Source organism: Pelophylax lessonae (assembly GCF_965119305.1).
Source record: "Pelophylax lessonae genome assembly, chromosome: 2".
In the NCBI taxonomy this organism is placed as follows: Eukaryota; Metazoa; Chordata; class Amphibia; order Anura; family Ranidae; genus Pelophylax; species Pelophylax lessonae.
The window spans coordinates 173,647,397-173,672,816 of NC_138769.1; the positions used below are offsets into that span (position 1 = coordinate 173,647,397).

General features: G+C 40.0%; 1 protein-coding gene across 1 annotated transcript in view; it reads left to right on the top strand.

Annotated features, from left to right (window-relative positions):
• SH3KBP1 (SH3 domain containing kinase binding protein 1) overlaps window positions 1–25,420 on the top strand; it is a 568,203-nt gene that overhangs the window by 253,931 nt on the left and 288,852 nt on the right. The window contains exon 4 of the mRNA XM_082244592.1: window positions 24,662–24,768. Within this exon, the coding sequence (XP_082100718.1) occupies window positions 24,662–24,768 (107 nt within the window). The remainder of the gene's footprint in view (window positions 1–24,661; window positions 24,769–25,420) is intronic.

Sequence of the window (25,420 nt, forward strand, 5' to 3'; positions counted from 1 at the left end):
GATTTTATAACTGTGAGGTTGCTGTTTTTTTTTTTTGTGATAGAAAATATTAAACCCTAAAATCAGATAGTCTTTTTTTACCTGCTGTTATTTTGCAGCCAAAAAGAGATAATGTCAGTCTTCTAAATTAATTCTCAGCTCTCAACAGGCAACACCACGGAGGTAGACTTCGACAACAAGGCTTTTTATAATCCAAGAATATTAATGATTTCAGTCTATGCTGCCTTTTACCTTGGCTATTGTTGCAAGATATTTTTGAAGCACTACACTGGTGTATAAGGGTACAAAAATGGTTTCTGACCCAAGTAGCAAACCACTGGGCATCACAATTTTACACTGGAGGACAGTCGGTAATATTCAGCCTGTATTTTAAAGGGTGGATTACATGATGAAATGAGAACAATTTCATTATTTTTTTTTACACAGCCCAACAATTGGATGTCAGTGGGAGACTGTAATCCCTTGTACAGCAGGAAACCAATTTGGCATCGATGCCTAACTTAGTGTTTTATGATCCCCTTTTGGGTGGTCCATGATTACTAAGAATCCTGGTTGCCATTTGAAATCATTTTCTGTGAAGCAATTTTTTTATCTGTGGCAGTGTTTCTCCTCTCTGCCTCTTGGGCTCCTCCATAACAGCCTCCAGGGTTGGTGGGAATCCCTATGTGCTCTGTATGATGGGAGGACTTGCCGCTGGTCACCCCTGTATTGATATATTAGATTGTTACCACTTTCGTTCCCTGCCCCCTTGCCTAAAGCAGCGGATTCATCTGCGGAACACTTTTTTTTTAAAGTGGATGTAAACCCTTACTTATACCCAGTGAAATGAACAGCCTCAGATGATACACAGAGATTAAACAAATCTCCCTACATAAGTTTTATTTGTATATCTGCTGTCTTCAGCTTTCTACCCCAGCCTTTTTCAACCAGGGTGCCTTGATGTTTCTTCAGGGGTGCCTTGGCAAAATGCCTAAAATCTGTCCAAACATTTTATGCAAACCGGCGTGTGACTGAAGCCTGCCATTTAGTTACATAAAGCCAAAGGTTTTCATTTTGCACCATTACAACCTCCTACCTGCTGGCGTCCTAACGACCCATGGCATCATCAGTTGATAATGAGGATGTCAGTCATCTGCATAGCATCCTTGTTTGACTCTCCCCTGCCCCACTCCATCAACGTTGGGGTCACATTAGCTGAGTGATGGAGAAAAACCGTGGGAGAAGAGAAACCTAGGAATACTAGTCATTACCAGAGTGCAAAGGTGTATTTGCTTTGGAAGAATAAATCACCTCTAACTTTGGGTGTCCTACGTGTGTGGATGTTGCTGCGTTATGTAAAACTATTCAAAAAATTTTTAGATTTTAGAATCGGGGGCTTCAAGGCTGTCCTTAATTTTTAAGGGGTGCCTTGACTTAAAAAGATTAAGAAGCTCTGTTCTACACTGTTTAGAAAGTTAACATCGTGTTTAAATTTTTTCTTCCCGTTCCAGCACTGGGTGTGGAGTCTTGGCATACACTGTGTTACAGCTGATTGGAGGAAAGGCACACCCCCTCCACATAGGCAGAGGTAGGGGGGAAACATGCAATGCTGTGGCGTGAATAGACCAGTTTTCTGCTAATCTATCTCTATGCACCCACCCCCACACCAATTTCCAGTTGCTTATATCTCCTGCGTCGGAGAACTTGTCAGACGTTATTAGGCTGATAACAGAGCAACGGAGCAGCAGAAAGACTTGGGACTTGAGAGATAAGTAAACAGTACAGATATATGTGCCTAGGTCAAATTTAATGAATGGGGTTTACATCTACTTTAACTTTTTTTTTCTTTTTTACTAACTGTACTTCAATTATGAAGTGTATTTCAGTCATATATTGTACTGTCTAGCCTACGGGTGTTTATAAGCTTGAAAGAGCCCTCTAGGGGTTATGTAAAATACAAAGGGTGCAATATGTAAAGAAATCTCCTATAAGATATATTTTACTTATTTGTATTGAATAAAGGTTTTTTTTTTTTTTTTTTTTTTTAGAATCTATGTATGGTACACCCTTAATGCAAAATAAAAAGTCCACTTCTGCCCCAAATGTTTTTCTGCTCCGAGATTTTTGTGGACATAAGTCCATTATTAATGGTACCCAACAAATATTTTTTTTTAGTAGGATAGCTAACCCTGTCTGAGGCTGAGGGGGACACTGCTCTCATAAAACAAAAGACTGTCAAAATTAAACAATTATGTTATGTATCCTTTTCTCTACATAGTTACATAGTAGGTGAGGTTGAATAAAGACAATAGTCCATCCAGTTCAACCTGTGTAGGTGTGTGTGGCTGTAATCATCTCGCATACCCCTGAATGTTCTGATCCTTGAGATGTACGTCTAGAAGTCTTTTGAAAGCCACCATATTACCTGCAGAAACCACCTCTTGTGGTAGAGAATTCCACAATCTTGTAGCCCTAACAGTAAAGAACCCCCCACGTTGCCTGAGGTTAAAACGCTTCTCCTCTAATCGCATTGTATGCCCATGAGTCCTCATGCAATCCCTGCGACTGAACAGCTTTTCTTCTAAGCCTAGATCCCCATTGAGATATTTAAAAATTGCTATCATGTCCCCCCTCAGGCGTCTCTTCTCCAGGGAGAATAAATCAAGCGATTACAGACGCTCCTCATAATCGAGGTCCTCCAATCCCCTAATTAGTTTAGTTGCCCTTCTCTGGACCCTCTCCAGCTCCAACACATCCCTTCTGAGGACTGGTGATCAGAACTGGACAGCATACTCCAGATGCGGTCGGACCAGAGTTTTATAAAGTGGAAGGATTATAGTCTTATCTCTGGAATACATCCCTTTCTTTATGCATGCTAATATTCTGCTGGCTTTGGCAGCTGCCGCTTGACATTGCATGCTGTTGCCTAGTCTATCATCAACCAAGACTCCCAGATCCTTCTCCATTTTTGATTCTCCCATTTCCTCTACACCTAATACAGACCGTTAATACTTTGAGCCTACCTCGAAGGGAAACTTTGTAAGTATCATTGGGGAACCAGTAACTGCTAAGACAATAAACAATATGGTACGGAATATGTAACACAAAACATAGTGTACACAGGTCCATCTTTAACACGGGGAAGCTGCCCGGGCCCATTCGCTGTTGTGGGGCCCAAAGCAGCCACCCCCTGAGCCTGCACTTCCCGCAAATAGTTGATTAGTGAATTTGGGAGGGCCCAAGAAAATGTTTGCCCTGGGCCCAATCAGTAATAAGGATGGCCCTAAGTGTACAGAGTTCAGGAACCAGAACTATATAACATGGAGATCAAATCACTAAAGAATTCTGCATGCAATATGAAGGTCACGTGACTAATTGTTTTTTTTTTATCGTATAAGATAATGAGAGAGTCAATTCAACAAAGTAAAATATCGAAGGTGAGGTAAAAACCGCAAAAAAAAAAGGAAGTAATTAAAGTAAATGCATTAAATAACAGACACACTTGGTATTTATCACCTGGCAGTAGGCTGTCGGTATTTTGGCAATGTACAAAGTAACAATGAGGGGAACTCTGCACTGGCCAGTAAGTTAAAAGTAAAGTAAATAATTGTATCTGTGTGAAAATATATCAGTGTGAAAATGTTCTACCATGAGCTCAGGAATGAAAATCCATTGTAACATTCCAGCTGAGGGAGATGGTTCTGTGAATGAAAGCACACTAGAATGTTTTCACAGTTTCAAATATTTCTGTGTACAATCATTTACAGAATCATCTTCCTCTGGTGCAGTGTTAGCATGGGAAAAAAAAATTGCGCCACAGCACCAAAAAGAAAGCTAACTAATTGATAAATATCACAAAACATAAATATACGGTATATTGCATTCAGTAAATAATGCATGTGTTTTTTTTTTTTTTTTATTGAATTGTTTTTAGTGAATTGACTACTTTCGAGATAAATACCACATGAGTTATTTATTTATTTATATGGTTTTGGGATTTATCACTTTATGAATTGACCGCATTGTTCCTAAAGTAGCCATACATTAGTAGAATGTTTTATTTTTTATTTTTAAACATTGTTTTTATTGAAAGTTTCAAGTTAGTGCATTGAATATGCATACGCAGATGCTTAAAAGCATATGTGCCAAATAATGCATGGTAAACACAAAGAAAATAAACAACAAAATCAAAATTGTGTAACACAGCCATTTCAAAACTACAGATCACAATACAGACCAATATATTGGTATGACTAAAATGCCACCCAATCACATCGCACTTTTCTGTACCGAACTCCACTCTATTCAGGGTTGCCAAACCTTCAGAAATGAAGAGTATTTGTACAGGCTAATGGCAAGGGCTTTTTTTTTTATAAGACAAGTTGGTTCACTACCAAACCAGGTAGGCTTGGTAGTGAACAAGCACGTAGCAGTTGTGTGAAGCGTGTCTACTTTCCTACCCTGCTGTACCTTGTACCACTTATGTGAATAAATAACTTTTCTTCATTGGATTCAGTGGTGGTGTGCGACCATTTTTCTTCTTTCATGCTTCTCCTGGTGGCGAGCCAAGGTTCAGCACCCACCTTGAATCGTGGACTTTGACTAGCCTGAGCGGAGTTATCTCTCTTCATCATTAGCTTGGAATTGTAGACCCACTCCCAGCCATGGACTCTCCCATCTGTCACCCCTCTGCAAAGGGGTCATTTGGGTGCAGTCCTCGCCGCCATAGCAACGCCACTGGTTTTCGTTTAGGAACGTCTATTAGTTCCAAAATAGAATGTTAAAAGCAAATTGACTTTTGAAATACTTTTAAATTAAATTTATTAAGTCATCAAATCAAAATTTTCATTTTGTTTGAATGTTTGTTTTGAAAATCTGCTAATGTATGGCCATTGTTACACTGTTGGCCAGTAAGTACAAATATCAAGTACATTACTGATGTCAGTGGTGTTAGTAGGTGAAAGAATAAACTCAGTCATTGGTGTCACTGGGTTTAAAAAAAGGCTGCCACTGATGTCAGTGGGAGTAAAATTTTAAACCAAAAAATATTCCCCATTGTTTTTTTTGTAAAAGCAATAATACCCCCTACCATTGGTGTCAGTGGACACAATTATAGGGGATTTTGTTTCAGGCACTGTTCAATGCTAGGTGGTAAAGTAAAAGGAAAAAGAGGTGGCCAAGAGAATATTTTTTTAAAAGCTAAGTGATATTTCGGTGAGTTGTGTGTCAGTGTTCTAAACTCCCTCCAGTCTATAAAAGATGCCGGGGGGTGATTTGTAATGTGGAAGTTTTATATTAAGGTGTTTGAGAAATGTATCCCTCCATCCTCATGATGATGCATCATTCTGTTGCCCACTCTGTCATGGCTGTACTACTGTATTCCCATGCCTTCGTATAACTGCACGAGCAGCAATGGGGACAAATGTTACTTCTTGTCTAAGGAGGTACATTTATAACTGCAAATGTCCTGATATTCAAAGGGGTTCCATTTTTTTTTACATTTTTGAAACTTTTATTAAATAATGTTTTACTAATGTAAATTATATTTTGAGATACTATCAAGTCTCTGTTGGCATTATCAAATGTACTGAGAAAAAGTTCAATATTGTAGACTCATGGTGTCCCACTGTAATCAGCTAATTAACTCAAAACACCTGTAAGGTTTCCTGAGTTTTTAAAAGGGCTCTCAGTCTGGTTCAATAGGTAACGCAATCATGGGGAAAACTACTGACTTGACAGTTGTCCAGGAGACAATCATTGACACCCACCACAAGGAGGGTAAGTCACAAAAGGTCTTTGCTAAAGAAGCTGGCTGTTCACAGAGTGCTGTATCCAAGCATATTAATGGAAAGTTGAGTGGAACCAAAAAGTGTGGTAAAAAAAAGGTGCAAAGGCCATTCAAGAATTTGGGGGAGATTAACAAGGAGTGGACTACGGCTGGTGTCAGTGCTTCAAGAGACACCACACACAGAGGTATCCAGAACATGGGATACAACTCCCAAGGAATGCGGCAAAGTGGCTCGCATTCCTTGTGTCGAGCCACTCCTGAACCAGAGACAACATCAGAAGCATCTTACCTGGACTAAGGAGAGAAAGGACTGGACTGTTGCTCAGTGGTCCAAAGTCCTCTTTTCAGGTGAAAGTAAATTTTGCATTTAATTTGGAAATCAAGGTCAAAGTCTGGTGGAAGAGTGGAGAGGCATAGAATCCAAGTTGCATGAGGTCCAGTATGATGTTTTCAGTCAGTGGTGATTTCGGGGAGCCATGTCATCTGCTGGTGTTGGTCCACTGTATTTTATCAAGTCCAAAGTCAGCACAGTCCTCTACCAGGAAATTCTAGAGCATTTCATGCTTTCCTCTGCTGTCCATCTTTATGGAGATGCTAATTTCATTTTCCAGCAGGACTTGGCACCTGACCTCACTACTAAAAGTACCAGTACCTGGTTTAACGATCATGGTATCACTGTGCTTGATTGGCCAGAAAACTCGCCTGAACTAAACCCCATAGAAAATCTGTGGGGTATTGTCAAGAGGAAGATGAGAGACAACAGACCCAACAGCGCAGACGAACTAAAGGCCTCTATCAAAGCAACCTTGGCTGCCATACCACCTCAGCAGTGCCATAGGCTGATCGCCTCCGTGCCACACCACATTGATGCAGTAATTCATGCAAAAGGAGCCCTGACCAAGTATTGAGTGCATACTATACTGTACATGGACATATTTTTCAGTAAGCCAACATTTCTGTATTAAATATTATTTTTTTTAAATTTGTTTTATGTAGTATTCTAATTTCCTGACATACTGAATTTTGGATTTTCACTAGCTGTAAGCCATAATCTTCAAAATTAAAAGAAAAAAAATGCTTGAAATATATCACTCTGTGTGTAATGAATCTATATAATATGAGTTTTACTTTTTGAATTGAATTACTGAAAGAAATTAACATTTGATATTCTAATTTTATGAGATGCACCTGTATATCACAGGGTCTGGGAGGATTTAATATTTGTTACTGGCCTAGGAGTCAGGATGCGCAGCATGAAGCAGGATTCGTTTAACAGGGTGAAGGCCTCTGAATGCTGTCATAACACCTCTGTTATATCCTACATAGTGTCCCTGCTCTACTCCAGCAGACTCATTATGAATGGTGTATGCATCACACCATGTACAAAATGTCAGCTCCACTTGTGTGTGAATGTGTGTAATGTTCTATAGGAGAGACAGAAAAGCCTGGCCGCTTCTAAAATAGCTTGGTAGATTCCAGATTTATTTTGTTATAATGTAAAATAAATTGATCTTGCACAGTTCATTTTCACATTATTTATCATAAAATGATTTAGTAAATTACTAAAGCTATCCAGTAAATGGAGAGTGTGATTAGATTTATATCAATATGTTTTGATGCTTGGCACACTAGACTGAGCAGGGTTTTCACAGTGCCAATGTACATTAATTCATACTCTTTCTAATCATTCTTTATAATGATACTAAACACACACTGTTTAATTGATGGTGTCCCTTCTATTTCTGTATATGGATGATGTCACTGTATTTATTAAGTATACTGTAATAAAAAAAAAAAAAGTACCCTTTTCCTAATCGATATACAGCTGTCACATGACCCAGCTCTTTCCCAGCCTGTCTGCAGGGAAACATAAGGAGAAGCTTCTAGTCCTCTGTTGCTGGTCACATGTCCAAAAAAAAAAAAAAAAAACAGCCTTTGGAATGCAGAGTAAAAATAAATAATATCAATTAAGGGCCCTTTTACAGCCAACACAATGGGATGCAGTTGACTGCAATTTTGATTGCACTCCAACTGACAGTCCAAAATCAAGGTAATCCTATGGGCATAGTTCATATTATTGCATCGCAGTCAAAAAAAGTAGAGCATGCTGCCATTTTCTGCACCATAAACACTCAAAATTGCATGCAAATGCATAACAGTGCACATAGAAGCCCAGGGAAAGAAATCAGAAGGAAGTGACCTCACAGGACAAATGCAGATTGAAAACCGCTTGTCAACTGCATGTAAATGCACATTAACTGTGTGTAAAACGCACATCAAACGCATGTATCTGTGCAAGGAAAAAAAAAACCTGCAGTAGATGTGCAGTTTCTTGTGTGAATGGGCCCAAACTATTTTAAATCCTCATACAAATATATATTTGTAATAAAATATTTGTTTTTTGGCAACAACATGGTGTGGGTAAATTCCTGCTAGTCACAGGCTGTGTTATTCCCCTCCAGCCTGTGTCTTACAATAAGAGGGAGGCGAAGCCTCCATCAATCTACATGTACTATCCTGCCCCCATTGTTTTTAGCTGGTTAATGGACATGGAGGAGGGAGGGAGTAGGCTGTCAGTTACCACTGTGTATACACCCACATGTGTAACTCTAAAGTCATATGGGCTGCTCAGATGGGGAGGAAATGCTCGGCATAGAAACTCACAGAAAACCGAGCATGTGCAGAGCTGCCAACACTACTCTGCAAAATCCCTAGCTGAATTAGGGACTTGGACAAGAGAGGGGATAGAGAATAGCAGGAACAACTAAGTTTTATGTAGAATACAGAAGGCGAATCTCATAGTGACTGAGTATGAACAGCATATAATACAGCATTTTATTTTAAGGTGTTATGAACAAATAGCCTCTCCCTTTATACCTTGCAAGCCCTTTCCAAGCAAAAAAGTCAGTAAATGTTTACTGACAAGGAAAGAAATAGAGATTAAAGCACAATACAATAGTATAATTTAGTGAAACAGAGACAGAACAAAAAAAAAAAAATACTGTATATGGTCAAAATGTACTTGTCTAGTAGAAATGCCAATCACAAACGTGGTGACAAAGTATATATACACTTTAAAGAGTATCTGTGGGCAACTTTTACAATCATATATTTATTTCCGCATTGTATGTAATTTTTTTTTTTAGCCTACTCCTAAAAATCTGAACAATCCTAAAGGGTTTGGAACCCCTAAAAAACAAAATGATGCTCCTGTCCCTTCCCCCATCCTCTCTGCTCTTCTGTGTTGTCCTCCTCCCCCCTTCCCTCCCTGCCTGTCAGGGGTTTGTGTGTGTGCTGCCCCTCCCCTCCCCTCCCCTCCTGCCCCTATTGGTATTCATTTAAACATTAAAAACATTTACTGCCATCCCCTCCCCTATATTCACCTATAACACACAGTGTAAGTGTATGTAGAAAACAAAGCTTTTAAATACCATTTTTGCAGATATCTTCAGGCCGGTCACATGACTCCCATCTGCTCTCCGCCCCTATCTAAGGGCTACAGCGGGAGTAGCCAAGCAGCCAGAACAACAGTCATGTGACCTCCCGGCTGATGTCAGCGGGAGATCTCGGCTCCTCCCGCTGTAGCCCTGGATCGGAGTAGGAGAGCAGCCTGGAGTCACATGACCAGCCTGAAGATATCTGCAAAAATGGTATTCAGGCGCTTCATTTTCCACAGTTACACTGCATATTCTAGCTGGGGCTGGCAGCTAGCATGCAATGTAAGGTAACAATCACAAGTTTGTAAACTTGTGACGATCCCCACAAAGTTACTCCCCTGAATTCTGTGTCACATAGTCAATATACCCTGTGAGTCAGCACTGCTGTGGGAAATATTTCACAGAGCCTGCCATCTGAACTACAGAGGTGCTAAAGGGAGGAGTTTAAGGTGGCGAAGTCAGTACATGAATCAATGCTGGTAGGTAACCAGGTACCATGGGATATGTAGTCCTTAGAAATTGAAATAAAACCGAAGCAGAGAAGCTGCAAAGCATACACAGAATCCAGGAAGTTGCGTAAAGAGATGATCAGCAGACAGGTTGAAGGTAAACTACAGTTAAAATAAAATAATTTTGCATTTAAAGTCCAGATGAAGAGACTGGGGGGGGGGGGGTTAGGCTTCCTGTCAGTTTTCGTTTCTGCTTTAGCTGGAATTGAACTTTAAACTGACTTGTGAGGCAATAGTTACCTGCTTGGTAATGATAATTTTTAACTAAACTAACTAACTGAAGTGGTTCTAAAGGAAGAAGGTTTTTTACCTTAATGCAGTAAAGTTAAAAACCTTCTTCAAACCTTACCTCTTTAAAGCGTTGGTTTCTTTGACAGGCCCTGCTATTTACCCTGCTGTTGTCTCCATGGAAGTCTGCCAGACCCTTGCTTTCTGGACATAATGGATCAATTTACCACTATCTGGAGCTTTTACCTGTAGTCTTATGCTGCTGCGTGAATGGTCTGGTGAATACACTTTGCTAGATTCCCTTGATTGCTACTGCCCTAGAGACAGCAATTCTCACTTCTATGAGTTCTTGCAAAATCATATTCATAGGCAATCAACACAGAGGCGAGAGGGCACCAAAGTCCTGAATATGATGCTTCGGGTTTTTAAAGTGGTTGTAAAGTCAGAGTTTTTTTTTATCCTAATGCATTCAATACATTAAAGTGGAGTTCCGGCCTCAAAAACATTTTTTAGATAAAAATACCCCCGGGACAGTGATGGCTAATGCATTTCAGCAGCGATAGCCTCTGAACTGTCCCCGGTTTCACTTACCTTTTAGAAGAAATACCTTAAAAATGTCTTGTCCAGCGCTGCCATCTCAGGTGTGGGCAGCCGAAGCCAGAGCGTCCTCTTCGGTGTCCTCTCTGGTGACGTTGGAGTACCTGAATGCCCTGCACAGGCCCTGCTCGTCACTGCCCTGCACCGGCCCTGCCCCCCCCCCTCCCCGGCTGACATCTGGAGAATAACTTACAATGATACTTGCCCTACCGGCACTTTTGATTATTCACAGGTATGTCTAGTTAACCTCTACACAGAAGATAAACTCTTTTCTTAAATGTGTTTTATGCACCCCTGAAGAAGAAAAGAAAAATAAATTAAATTTCAAAACACATTGGTTGTCTATCACTTGAATTTCCTGTTTGGTGCCATCAATTGGAAATCCGAGTGTACTAGAGATTATCTAGAAATTGTGCAATAATCATTTTAATATTGAGTAATGTATATATATTTTTGTTACAATGATAAAGATTTTGTATAATTTTAACAGTTGACTCAAATTCACAACTTTCTATGTCTAATGATGTGTTGCCGTTAAAACTCCCATTATAAGGGTACTTCTCCATAGTTCTACAGTTTAAGAGATGTTGGCAACTATCAGCTACTTTTTCAATTTCAAACATGATTATGATGAAGATCCTGTTTCCTGTACTGTATGATCAGGAAACTATGATTATTGACTCTCGAGTAAAATGAATTTTCTTGGAATACAGTGTTGGACACGGGTCCTTGCATTCTGTCCTTCATGATCTCCCTATTGCTTGCTACAAAGCTGAGGCTTGCTGGGACTTGGAAGGGATATATAGGTGATGGCCCTGCCTTTCTTTTTTGCTTGTGTACAATCACCTAAAGCATAGGTGTGCAGAGCCTACTGCATTAGGGTGTGCACCCCAAAGGTAAAAAATATTTGCGTATGTGTGCATGTGTATATACTGTATACTGACAGTGTCAGCAGAGCAATGGACGGTGGCAGTAGGGCAGAGATCAGTGTCAGTAGTCTTTTTTCTTTTTTTATTATATTTTTTAGGAGCCCTGTTAGGGGGCTTTGGTTAAATATCAGGGGTCTAAACAGGGGGAATCTGCGCCATACAGGGTAATTAGGGTGTGCCCAGGCACACCTGGAATGTCCTGTGCGCACGCCTATAACCTAAGGCTCCATTCACACCTGAGCGAAGGCGTTTTTTGCAGGTATTTGGAGGCAGACATTGACATCTAACAAAAACGCCTATAATCTGTCAAAAAAGAAGCTCGTGTACTTTTTTTTTAGCTTCAGGCGACAAAACGCTCATATGTGAACAGGGGCCATTGAAATAAATGGGATTTTGCTTGTTGGGCGTTTTGAGACTTTAGAGATGAGCGTTTTACAAGCTGAAAAGCGCTCAGGTGTGAACAGGGCCTTAAAGCGGAGTTCCACCCTGGTTATACATTTTTTTACAAAAATACCCCCGGGACAGTCAGGGCTAGCACATTCCACAATGGCTAGCCTCTGATCTGTCCCGGGTTGCACTTACCTTTCAGGAGATATACTTACCTTGAAATTGTCTTCTCCAGCGCTGCCATCTCAGGTGTGGGCAGCTTGAAGCCAGCACGATCCTCTTCCGCGTCCTCTTCGGTCCTCTTCCTCCTTCTTCGGTCCCACGATGCACTGCACCGGCCCCGACGTCACTTCCGGGTCGCGCGCGTCATCCCTCCACAGCTTCTGGGCATGCCCAGAAGCTGTTTAGAAGGGGATGACGCGCGCGCCCCGGAACTGACGTCGGGGCCGGTGCAGGCGCAATGATTCCTGGGAGCTATGACGTTCAGCTCCCAGGAATCATTGCAAAAGCCAGGAAGTGACGAATCGCCGTGGCCGCCGAGGGGAGGAAGAAGGAAGTAAGGTGAGTATATTTTCTCTAAAAGGTAAGTGAAAAAAAAAAAAAATTGCGATTATCCATTTGTTTTTCAGGTGACCGGGAGCGAGAAGATGAAGGTAAGTATAAATTTCGGGTGGAACTCCGCTTTAACCACTTGCCGACCGCCGCACGACTATTTACGTCGGTGGTCAGCCCCTCACAGGCAGAGCGACGTAGTACTATGTCGCTAGCCTGTGAGGGTCTAGGGAGGGAGCGCGCGGCCCCGGAGGCGCGCTCCCGCGCGGTCACGGACCCCCCCCCCCCCCCCGCGCGTGTGACCGGTCACTCGGCGATCGTCGGTGCAGAGGGAGAAAGGCAGGCGGCTGATGTAAACAAGCCGCCTGTCATTCTCCCCTGTGTAGGAATAGTGATCATACGGTTCTACTATGTAGGACCGTTGAGCACTGTTCCTACACCTCAAGCCACAGCCAATCACAGTTAGAATCACACCCCTAGGGACACACACAGCCCCTCCCTCTCAAAAAAAAGTTAACCCCTTCACTGCCAGTGTAATTTTACAGTAACAGTGCATATGTATAGCACTGATTACTGTAGAAATGTCAGGGTAACCCCAAAAGTGTCAAAAATGTCAGTCAAGGGTCAGATCTGTCCGCCGCAATGTTGCAGTACCGCAAAAAAATCGCAGATCGCCGCCATTATGCGTTAAAAAAAAAACAACAAAAATATTTCCCTTTGTTAGTAAACGCGATAACTTTTGTGCAAACCAATCAAAATACGCTTTTTGCGATTTTTTTTTTTTTTTTTTTTTACCAAACATATGTAGCAGAAAACAAATTGGCCTAAAATGTTAAAAAATTTAGATTTTTACATTTTTTTGGGGGGGAATTTCATATAAAAAAATGTGAAAAATATTGTTATTTTTGCAAAATTGACGCTCTTTTTTTGTTTATAGCGCATGATCAAAAAATCACACAGGTGATCAAATACCACCAAAAGAAAGCTCTGTTTGTGGGAAAAAAAGGATGTCAAATTAGTTTAAGTAGAGCATCGCATGACCGCGCAATTGTCCGTTAAAGTCACGCAGTGCTGAATCGCAAAATAGGCCCTGGTCAGGAAGGGGGTAAAATCTTCCGGGCTTAAGTGGTTAAGGTAGCTGCATATAACCTATGGTTGTCTACACTGTACGCCAAGAAATGGATTTTACTGGTAAATAATAGTTTTTTGTTTTTTTCATTTTCTGCATCGTATCTTCAGATTCTGCTAGGTTGAACAATTTTAGTTTTTTTTTTTTTTTAGGAAAAGTGATTTCTTTAAATAATACAGTCTCAGTGGGTCTTCTCTATCCTTGCATTTCAGGAGAAGACAAATTGAATTCTGCTTTATTTCTGCTTTATTTAGCCCTAGAGTGTTTGTCTAATACTGTAATAGTATTGAAATATACGTTTATACGTTTTACTGATGTCGATAATACGAACTGTAGATATTTAAATCAATGCTTTAAAGACTAGCAGTAACGCTTTCCTAATGTTATGGTACTCTTACAGGAGTCAGATGCTCTCTGTGGCATTCCAGAAGGACTTCCTTGCGGTGGTTTATGCAACAAATACTTAACATGCTGACAGCTTATTTGATATCTGTTAGGAACCTGGCTCATTAAAGTATAAATATTCATTTTCAAAAGGGGAGCCATCGTTAGTTGTTTGCTTACAGCTTGATGCTGTGAACTAATCAGTAGGTCTCGGAGCGTAGCTAGAAGCATCTTGTTTGTATATTACATCCAAGTCCAAACCCCAGGGAAAAAAGAAGCAAAGAATAAAAGAAAGCTCAGCCTTAGTGCCGATTCAAGCATATGCAAAGTCAGACATCGCATGTGATTCACACCACACTGCTGTGCAAATCACATGCGATGTCTGTGCGATGCAAAGTCAGCCATGGAGATTGCATGGCTGAATTTGCATCGCATTCGGACCAAAGTCGCACAGGACCCTTTTTTTGTATTGACACCCCCAGCAGTTTGCAAATGGCAGTGTGAAATGCCTGCGAGTCGGGTGAGATGACAGAACCCGCAGGGTTCCCGTATTGCACCAATGTGAACCGGCACTTAGATACACATTGCACTATATTAATATTATTACTATTATGGTAATAAGTATACAAATAATGTGTATGATCAGAGCAGATTGAGCTTAAACAAGTAAATATTTTATAAGGCAATACGAATAGTAATGCTGCAGTAACACAATTAGTAGTAGTAGTAACCAATCAGAAATCGTATTTCTAAATTAAACTGAAAACTGGTTGCTATAAATTTGCTCACTTAAAGTTTTTTATCTTCTTGAAATGCTTATAGTATACTACTGAATCTGAATTGATGTGTTCATACCAGATGTTCATTAAATATAAGTGAACATGTGGGGGAGGTGATCAAGAAAGGGTCTATTTTTAATTAACATGAAAAAACCCCTAGAAAGAGAGGAAAAAAAATAATCTTAGCGTACTGTTAAAGTGATACACACTGTCTAATTTACATTGTCAGCTCTATTTTGGTATGTGGATGATGGCACTGTAATTATTTTAAAAAGCACTATTATTATTTTAATTAAAAAAATCGATAAAACCTAATGGATATACAGCAGGCACGTGGCCCAGCTCTTTCCCAGCCTGTCTGCAGTGAATCATAGGCAGGTGGAACTTCTAGTCCTCTAGTCCTAATCCTTTGGGATACAGGGTAAAAATAAATAAATAATATCAATAAACTGTTTTAAATTATCATACAAATCTATATTTAAAATAAAATATTTATTATTTTTGGCACTAACCTGGTGTGGGTGGCTTTCTGCCAGTCACAGGCTGTGTCACACACCTCCAGCCTGTGTCTTAGAATAAGAGGGAGATGAAGCCACTATTAATCTACATGTGATATTCTGCTCCTATTGTGTTTAGTTGGTTTGTAGGCATGGAGAAGAAGGGAAGGAATGGCCTGTCATTTACTACTGTGTATACACCCACGTGTGTGACTCTAAAGTCACATGGGCTGCTCAGATGTGATAGGAAGGTAATGCTTAGCATAAAAACTGACTGAAAACTGAGCATGTGCAGAGTTGCCACCACAGCTGCAAAATCCCAAGTTGAATTGGGAACATGAACATAAGGAGGAGATAGAGAGCAGCAGGATCAACCAGGATTTTTTTTTTGTGCAGAATACAGAAAATGAATCTCATAGTTACTGAGTATGAACAGAATGTAATACAACATTTATTGATCATTTTGAAAACAGACCAAGCGGAGTTGGATGTGCTTCTATGCTTAGCATGGTCAATGCAAAGAATACGGGATATTTTTTTTTTTTTTTTTTAAACAAGTAGCAATTATTGGGTAAAAAAGAGAAAACCAAATACAACAAATGCAGCTGGTAAAATATACACTTGGTATACTCCAAAAGAAGACATCATACAAGTACAGTATGTTGGGTCGTTGGGTCGGAGCGACCAGTGCCAAAGCATGGATACACATAAGAACCAATGGAGAAGGCACAAATTCAGTCAATATAATATTAGTGATCAACTGTGATACAACATAGTCATGAATAGGAAACAACATAGTTCTGGGATCTCAATGAGGACAGATAAAGGGTGGAGGATATTTGGGAGTGGGACTAGGAAAGGGGGGGGGGGAGGGGAACAGAACAGCAGGCACATATCATTTAATTTGAAATGTTAGGGTAACAAACCCTTTATTGCCGTGCCAGAAACTGTGATAAATGAAGAACTTCCACTCAATGTACCCGTAGTAATTTAATTATAGAAATTGTGTACTTATGTCTCTGTGTTCCGGATTAAAATATTCCACTTTTTGCAGGCAGGGTACAGTGGATCCAAGACCTCAGAGTTCCATCTGCTTGGTTTGCTGGAGGCCTTTGAAACTTTTAATGGCCTTAAAATTGTATTCTTATTTTTACTATTTTACATGCGGAAAGTAACTTTTTTTTTTTTTTTTTTTTTTGATCGTAAGGACACATCTCCACCTATGTTTACTCAGATTGTGAGGCTTATCCATGATCTTATAACTAAATTTCAATTAATCTATAAAAGCAGTGCATGGCCCCTAAAACTTTTAGGGCCCTTTCACACGGGCGTTCCGCATGTCCGTAAATCATCCTATTTTTTTGTGGATGATATACAGACATAATGTATGTCAATGGGATTGCGGATGTCAGCGGATGACCATCCGCTGACATCCGATTTTCTTCCTTTCAGTTCTGTTCAGTTTTTTGGAACGGAACAGAACCCTATTTTTGTTCCGTTTAAAAAACGGAAAGGATGCAAAATCGGATGTCAGCGGTGTCATCCGCTGACACCTGCAAAGCCCATAGACATAAATTATGTCCGTATATCACCGCAAACGGATGGGATGATATGCGGACATACGGAGCGGATGACACAAGTGTCATCCGCTTCGTGAAAAAAAAAAAAAATTGCCGGAGCGGATTGCAATGCGGTGTGAAAGAGCCCTTAGAAGGTTTGGCAACCTTGGATTGATGCACTTGGCTATCCGACAATGGAAATGTATCTCCCCTCCCAACCCTGTGACCTGCTTGATAGATCTATGCATTTCCCACATTTTTTAGTTCTCCTACCATGAGTGTATGACGTATGTTTGCTTGTGTGTATTTGAAAGCGGACAGTGATCGCTGATATAAAATAATTTTGCTTTTTTTTTTTTTTTCTATTGGTATCGTATATATTTGAGACACCTAGGGAGAAGGTGTAGCAATTCCTAGAGGGGAGATGTGCGCTTTTTTAGCATAGAAATTCTGTTGTGTATGTTCTCCATTTCAAAGTATTTTGTTAGCACAGCTGCGTGTGTGCAATTTGGTTTGTTTCCTTATTATGAAATACATAAATACATTTTTAAAAAATGATTGCAGAATTTTTTTTAGTTTACTATGTAATGTCATAGCTTTTTCCAAATGGTAATTCTGTAATTGTTTTTGGAAATCCTTAATATTCAACTTATCTGTCAGATTGTGCAGACTGGAATGTACAAAGGTAAACCTTTAGCTATACGGTCTTTCTTTTCACTTATTGCTCTTACTCAGCGCTGACAATAACCTCGAGCATACAATTCACTTAGATGGATATTACCTGTCTGAGGATAGTGAATGTTAAGTGGGTTTTCATTAGAGTCATAATCCTGCTACAGAGAGTAATGTTATTGATGACAGATACCATTCTTAAATCATGTCTGGGTTTTCAGACTTTGACGATGATGGATTTTTTTCTACATAAAATTTAGCAGCAGCAAAAGACTTGAAATCATAATGTGCCACATAATCCTTTAACAAGCTTTAACGGTACCGTGAGATTTAGTGATGAAACTCTGAAGCTGGTAGTCAGTGCCAGGGCAAGGTCATCCAATGCCTGGGGTGAAGATGCCAAACTGCATGCCCCCCCCCCAACCCCTTCCACGCCCCCTCCCCCTCCCCCACATGACAAATTATCTTCTGCAGTCAGGGGCCCCCTTCTAAATGCCACTGCACAGCTCTGAATGCGCCAGTCGGGTTTCAGGTAGACCCTAAAGTGCGCAGTTGGACCTTCCTGCTATCTGTTGTCTGTCTCTGCTGATCTACTTGTGCAGATTGTGATAAGCGTTGGACTTGCCAGAGGCAAAATAAAGGGCAGGGCATTTGATAAGTACATCTAGGAGCTTTTTAAAGATAAAAAGCATGTGATTGGGGCTTGGGCAAGGGGAAGGACAAATAGCCAAAATGGAGAGTGTGCTGCACCAATTGCAGGGTTTAATGGTTGTGCACATGTGGCAAAATAAAGGGCTATATATGGTTTGATAGCGACAGACCTGCCAGGGATGAAATTATAATAATATTGCCCTCCAAAACAAAAAAAATGGCTAATTAACAGTATATATACCATGCAAATATTGCAACACATGCGCAACAAGCCTACAATCCTGACAAAACATGAACAACAAATGGGAAATCATGACATCATGAAGGCAGCAAAGGGGCATTTGTAAGAGTATGTAGACAGTAATTATGACCATAGTGGGCAGATATTTGATCATCAAAATGTGGGCATGGTGTAACGCAACTAGACAAGGTTAAATGGTGTAAGTCATCATCTCAGGAAATTCTTTTATGATTTCCAACATCCCTATAATTTTAATGTACCCCTACAGGAAATAAAATTTTAGTAGTAATGCCCTCTGAGTAAAGAAAATGGCAAACTGACAGTACATAGCCTTCAAATATGCAAATATTGCAACACGTGGGCAACAAACCTACAATCCTGACAATATGTGAACAACAAATGGGTAATCTTGACATCCTGGAGGCACCAAAGGGGCATTTACAAGAGTATGTAGATATTAATTACGACTATGGTGGGCAGATATTTGATCAGCAAAATGTGGGCATGGTGTCACACAACTAGACAATGGTGTAAGTCATCATCTCAGTAAATACTATTATGATTTCCAACATCCCTATAATTTTAATATACCCCTGCAGGAGATTGAATTATAGTAATATTGCCCTCTGAGCAAAAAAAGGGCAAACTGACAGAACACAACCTTCAAATTATGAAAATATTGCAACACATGGGCAACAAACCTACATACCTGAGAATGCATGAAAAACAAATTGGTAATCATGACATCATGAAGGCACCAAAGGGGCGTTTGCAAGAGTATGTAGACAGTAATTACGACTATAGTGGGCAGATGTTTGATCATCAAAATGTGGGCATGGTGTCATGCAACTAGACATGGTTAAATGGTGTAAATCATCATCCCAGGAAATACTAATATGATTTCCAAAATCCCTATAATTTAAATATATCCCTGCAGGAGATGAAACTTATAGTAATATTGCTCTCTGAGCAAAAAAATGGCAAGCTGACACTACATAGCTTTCAAATATGCAAATAATACAACACTACAACACGTGGGCAACAAACCTACAATCCTGACAATATGGGAACAACAAACGGGCAATCATGACATAAAGAAGGCAACAAAGGTGCAATTGTAAGAATTTGTAGACAGTAGTTACGACTAGGGTGGGCAGATATTTGATCAGCAAATTGTGGGCATGGTGTCGTGCAATTAAACATAGTTAAATGGTGCAAGTCATCATCTCCCTAAATACTATTATGATCTCCAACATCCCTAAAATGTTATCAAACTTTAACTTTGTTGTATCAGAACAATACAGATGCTATGGGACACTACCAGGACTGTAGGTAGGTCACATACAGTTAAATGACAGTCATAAATGGGTCAGAGAAAATAAAGTAACTAATATGCTATCCACATATCCGATCAGGGGGAAAACAACTTTCGCACACCGCTCACTGGAGAAATTTGCTCTGCCTGCTGCCCATGCACTGTAGCCTGGAAAGAGAGGTAGGCAGTAAAATCAGCTCATTGCTCCACCCTGCTCCCGTATCCCCAGAAGACCTGTTGCTAGTATAACTTTGTCATTGCCATGATTAATATTATTAATATTATGGTATTACTATGTGTTTTTACAGCTGCCAATATCTCTGTATTATAGTCAGGGCTTTTTTTCCCAGAAAAAAGGTGCTGGATCTTGAATACGACCCCCCCCCCCCAAAACTCCCTCCCAAAACTGGTCAAAATTTCACCAACAGCGGGAGGGTCTTAAAGGGGCATCAAATTCCAAGGGTGCATTATGTACAGAGTGCAGAGTTCGGCGGGGTTACACACAGAGTGCAGAGTTCAGAGGTGTGCTACGTGCAGAGTTCGGGAGTGTGCTACGTACATAGTGCAGAGTTCAGGGGTGTGCTGCGTACAGAGTTCAGGGGTGGGCTACATACAGATTGCAGAGTTCATCCTTCTTCCACAGCTTACTAGTTCTGCATCCCCCATCCACATCTCACTTTTATCCCTCTTCTTCTCTAGTACCTCCCCTCACACTGTAGATGGCATCACCTTTTTCACTCACAGGGAGATCATCCAGTGGGGGTGTCAGCATTCGCACTGCACCCCAGGCACCAGCATCTCCTTTGTCCCCATACTGCACTTGGAAAACACAGGAAGCCAGACCTCTGTGTTTGAGTGATAGTGGTGACCAGGGAGCAGAGGGCCTGAGCCAAAGGTGGTGGAACGGAGTTCCACCAAGTTCCAGCTGAAAAAAGCCCTGGTTATGGTACCAATGTCTGTGCTCTAAGCAAGCTAACAGAAAGCCAGGGATTAGAGCTGAGCAGTGTTAATTTTGGCAGCAAATTTCAATTTAGTTTTAGTCTTAGTCTTAGGACTAAAATGGCATTTTAGTTTTAGTCCCATTTTAGTCTTCTGCAAGTGTTTTAGTTTTAGTCGTATTTAGTCGACTAAAACGTCCTACATTTTAGTCGACTAAAACTCATTTTAGTCATCTATAATAGAATGGGTGTAGTTCAATTGTAATTTGTAATGCATTATTTAAGCATTTCTCTACATTAATTTAGTTGACGAAAACGTTTTAGTCGGTTTTAGTCGACGAAATTAACACTGGAGCTGAGGACCTGTATACAGAACCTCCAGGCCTGATCTAGCAAGTTCCCAGCTATGGTAATGAGGAGGGTGCAGATTGCCACACAAGGCCATGCCCCCCCCCAAATTAAAACATTGCATCTGGGGTAGCTTTGCCCATCCCCTCATCCCAGCCCTGCTGGTAGTGTTCTGAAGGTAGAATAAATAAAAAACAATGTCCCGCATGCCCTGACCCCTATCCTCTTTTATGCTGATCATAACATTTAACTATAAATTACCATAACCCCTAACCTAATCTGCTGATCACATGTGTGATGCTTTACAGGCTCCTAGTAATTAAAATAATGCACTTTTTTTTAAACTGCAAAAAGATGTGCATTTATTATTATTTAAAAGTGTACTTATCATGTAAATCAGTGGGGCAGTTTTTTTTTTTTTTAAACTAATTTCTGCAAGTTCAGTTGCCTTTGAGGTGAGTTAATGAGAAGCTCTTAAAGAAATGTTATTTGGTGATTTTGTTACTCTTCGCTGTATTAAAGGTTCCATACCAAGAACTGATCAGAAAATTAAGTCCTGTTAGATCACTTCAGGCTGGCCCCTTTTGCAGGTAAAACATGAAAAATAAGTGACTATACTCTTTAAAATGTATTAATACATTGTCTCACCCTGCTCTGCACATACTCAGTTGCTCTCTATTTTTCACCACTGTGCCAAAAATGTAGACGCTGATCTGCTGACTGCCTAAAGATTTACTGCTGCTCAGGGGCCCTGGGCTTCAGCAAATTTCAACCTCCAACAAGACGAAAAAAAAAGAATGCTTGAGGCAAATTACAGCCCACATTGATTTTTGGTAGCACAATTACTAATTTATGTGTAATTTATGTAGAATGCCTGTCCTTCCTGCCTCCCTCCCCTTTGTGGGTTTTTCTTTCAGTTACAGTTGAATTTGATACCTTTTTATACTCTGATAAAGGAGCATGCTATTTTAATTAACGTAGAATGTATGTTTCTTGCTAAAGAACATTTATTTTAGCAAGTTTGTTATGGGTAAAGTTCCTCTTTATGGGAGTTATCTATCCTCATCACAGTGGAATAAAGTCTTTATACTGACTTGCAAAGCCTCTATATCATTTAACAGTTGGAATCAGGATGTAAGATCCTCACGAGGTTGTTCAACCAAACGGTAATCCAAAATCAACCCATCTATAAGCTAACAGTGTTTGCGGTGTAAGAAAGACGATGGAAGGTTTCTTTATATTCCCTGGCAATATTCTGAAATAAGTCTGTTAGGCTTGTTAATTTGAATGATCACATTTACCATCTTGACCTCTCTCTTTGCCGAGCAGGGATCTGTAAATAAGGACATACACATATTGCCTCCTTGTTCTTTTGATCACTTTCGTTAGAATTAGAGTTAGAATTTTAAAAACAACATTCTACTTTAACAGCGCTTAGCTGGATTAAGGCATTAAAGGCATTAAACAGATTGTGAGAATTGGAGGAATTTTATCTCTTCTCTGCAGGAAAAAGATGAGCACTAACATAATACCTCATTTGAGTGGCAGGAATATCAGAGCATGCCTGGCTATAAAAATTATAAATTGCAATCCAGTAACGCTCGAGAAACTCAGAATGCAAACCAACAAATCGGGAGGAAGGATGATCCCCCCAGCCATATACTGAGTGATCTAGCCACTAGTTTTTAGCTTTAAAACAGTTTCATGTCTGCGCAGTGTTCCCACGGTTTCCGTGCGGGTTACCTGCGGCTTCCCATAGTCTTCCATCAGATAGTATATTTTTGGTGCATTTTCTGAAAGCGCATCAAAGATGCAGCATGCAAGACTTTTGGTGCATGTTAAGAAAATGCACCAAAAACATGTAATCCAATAGAAGTCTATCAAAGACCGCAGGTAACCCACACGAAAACCATGGACCACTGCACTAAGGCCAATCCGCAGCACGGCAGTGTGAAACCACCCTTACAGGAAATTACCTCCTGGCTCAGAGAGCTTCCTATGTACTTTCCACTTTCCTATTTCTTTTCCACTTTCATATTTTTATTGGGTATATCCCCCAGTGATAAAACATTCATTATTTCAGTTCCTGCGCATTTCTTTATAACATCTTTTTAAAGGAAGGAATACAAACAATTATGCATTACGTTATATTAGATGACAAGGTGACCGTTTTTATTTACAGTAAGCAGGCCATAAACTAGAAGAATTTTGTTCAAAAACTTTTGTTTCAGGAACGTTCTTGAATTTTCAGATTGTTAGTGGAAATTTTTTTTTTAATGAAAAATTTCTTAGGGTTTGTGGTTTTTGCTCAGGAAATTAAATGAATTCCAAAATCCAATGTTCATAGCAATACAAGTTTTGAAGTGCTTTCGAACAACATTCTAAAATAATTGCATGTACCGATTAAAATTTTTGTATGTTTGTATGAATATTCATTAGAAATTCTGCTCCCGTATGGCCAGTTGCAAACAGATGTCTGAATGTTAAACTAGTCTTCAGTCACTAGCCCCACTCCAGATAAACATTGTGCATGAGAAGGCTACACAACAACTCAAAACAATAGCGAATATAACCTTCTAATAGACCATACTAATGTAAAAATTCACCATTGTGGAAATAAAAGCTTTATCATTCAAAGATTGCAGATTTGTGATTCATACTGTGAATGGTCTAAGGTTATTAGTGGTGTACCTCAAGGTTCATTGCTAGAACCCCTACATATATACGAACCCCTACACATTTGACCACAGCACTTTCTCCCAATCCTTCTCTGAATAATTTAGGAGCGGGGCTCGCCGTGTTTAAAGGAACAAAAATGCTGACTATAACACACTGAGCACCACCCCTACAGTCAAGCACGGAGGTAGAAACATTATGCTTTGAAGCTGTTTCTCTGCTAAAGGTACAGACCAACTTCGCTGCATTGAGAGGCCAATAAATGGGACCATGTATTGTAAAATCTTGGATAAGAACCTTCTTCCCTCAGCCAGAACACTAAGGGAGGGTCATGGGTGGGTCTTTCAGCATATTGACCCAAAACATAGGTAACAAAGAAGTGGCTCAAGAAGAAGCACATTAAGGTCATGGAGTGGCCTAGCTAGTCTCTAGACCTTAATCCTATAGAAATTATATGGAGGGGGCAAAAATGTTGAGTTGCCAAGCGAGTGCTAAGAAACCTTAAGGATTTAGAGAAGATCTGTAAAAAGGAGTGGACCAAAATCCCTCCTGAGATGTGTGCAAACCTGGTCACCAACTACAAGAAATGTCTTACCTGGATATGGGTACACCATCTACTTATAACCCTCATAGATATTTGCAGTGGGTCATAATGTGTGGGGATCTATTTCACAGATATGGTCAGTTCAGTGAAGATTTTCCATAATGAGTAAAAACCCTGTGAAAGGCTGCAGCAATGGGTTGAAGGTAAGTATGCATCTGGAGAGGTGCCAGAAAAGGACAAAAATACTTAATTATTAGCATTTATTGTATTGTATAACTTTTATTATATGTGGGCATCCATGCGTCTGTTGAACCTGCTTTCTACATTTCAGAATATCGCAGCATCTTGTAAGTCCGCTTTTCAGGCTTTTTTGTACTGTGACGTGCATGAGTCAGGCTTAGTAATAGTAACATTAAGGCCACAAAATGCGAAGAGAAACCCAGCCGATATGCTCAGAATGTTCCATTAAAGTAAGCTCAGATTGGGTGACTATGCTTTTTTTCTTTCTCCTTATATTCACAGGTGAACGTACAAGGAGGAGGAGGTGTCAAGTTGCCTTTAGCTATCTTCCTCAGAATGAAGATGAACTTGAACTTAAAGTTGGAGAGATCATCGAAGTTCTTGGAGAGGTAAGACCCTGTTTTACATGATAGGGCTTATTTATTACTGAACTCTAGGCAAATGTTATAATGTTGAAATGCATATATAAAAACCGTCTCTTTACTCGCCAATGAATTTGTAATTCTTTGGAGAGAATTATGATCCACACAAACCTACCAGACAGTTGTCGTTTGTCCTACAACAGATTGTGGTTAGTTTGGACTGCTGGCTTTCTCTCTACCAATCTGAAAGCTGCTTTACAGTGGATTTCAGAAGGCTGATGCCAGGTTCAATTCCTACTCTAGCTGCATCTACCAATACTAATTTTGAATGAATACATACCTGTATTAATTTGTGTTTTTTAGCAATGGCTTTTGTGTACTATATTTACAAATGTAACCATTGATCTAAAAGGCTTGCAGGCAGTAATCAGCACAAATTAGGTTTTCCTTACAGGGTCATTCATGGTTCAAATGGGAAAACAAATCGGGTAGACCACAAATGTCAAGTGTCAACAAGTCGGCTTCACTCTGTTCCCCATGCCCACCTAGCCTATTGGTTGGTTGGCCAATTGATTGGCTAAGTTTCCTCAAGTGAATGGAATGCTGTAACTTATAGAAAACAGGAAAGTCCTTCCTGTTTACTTGTTCCTCCAAAAGAAACTTGATAATCAGTTTGTGA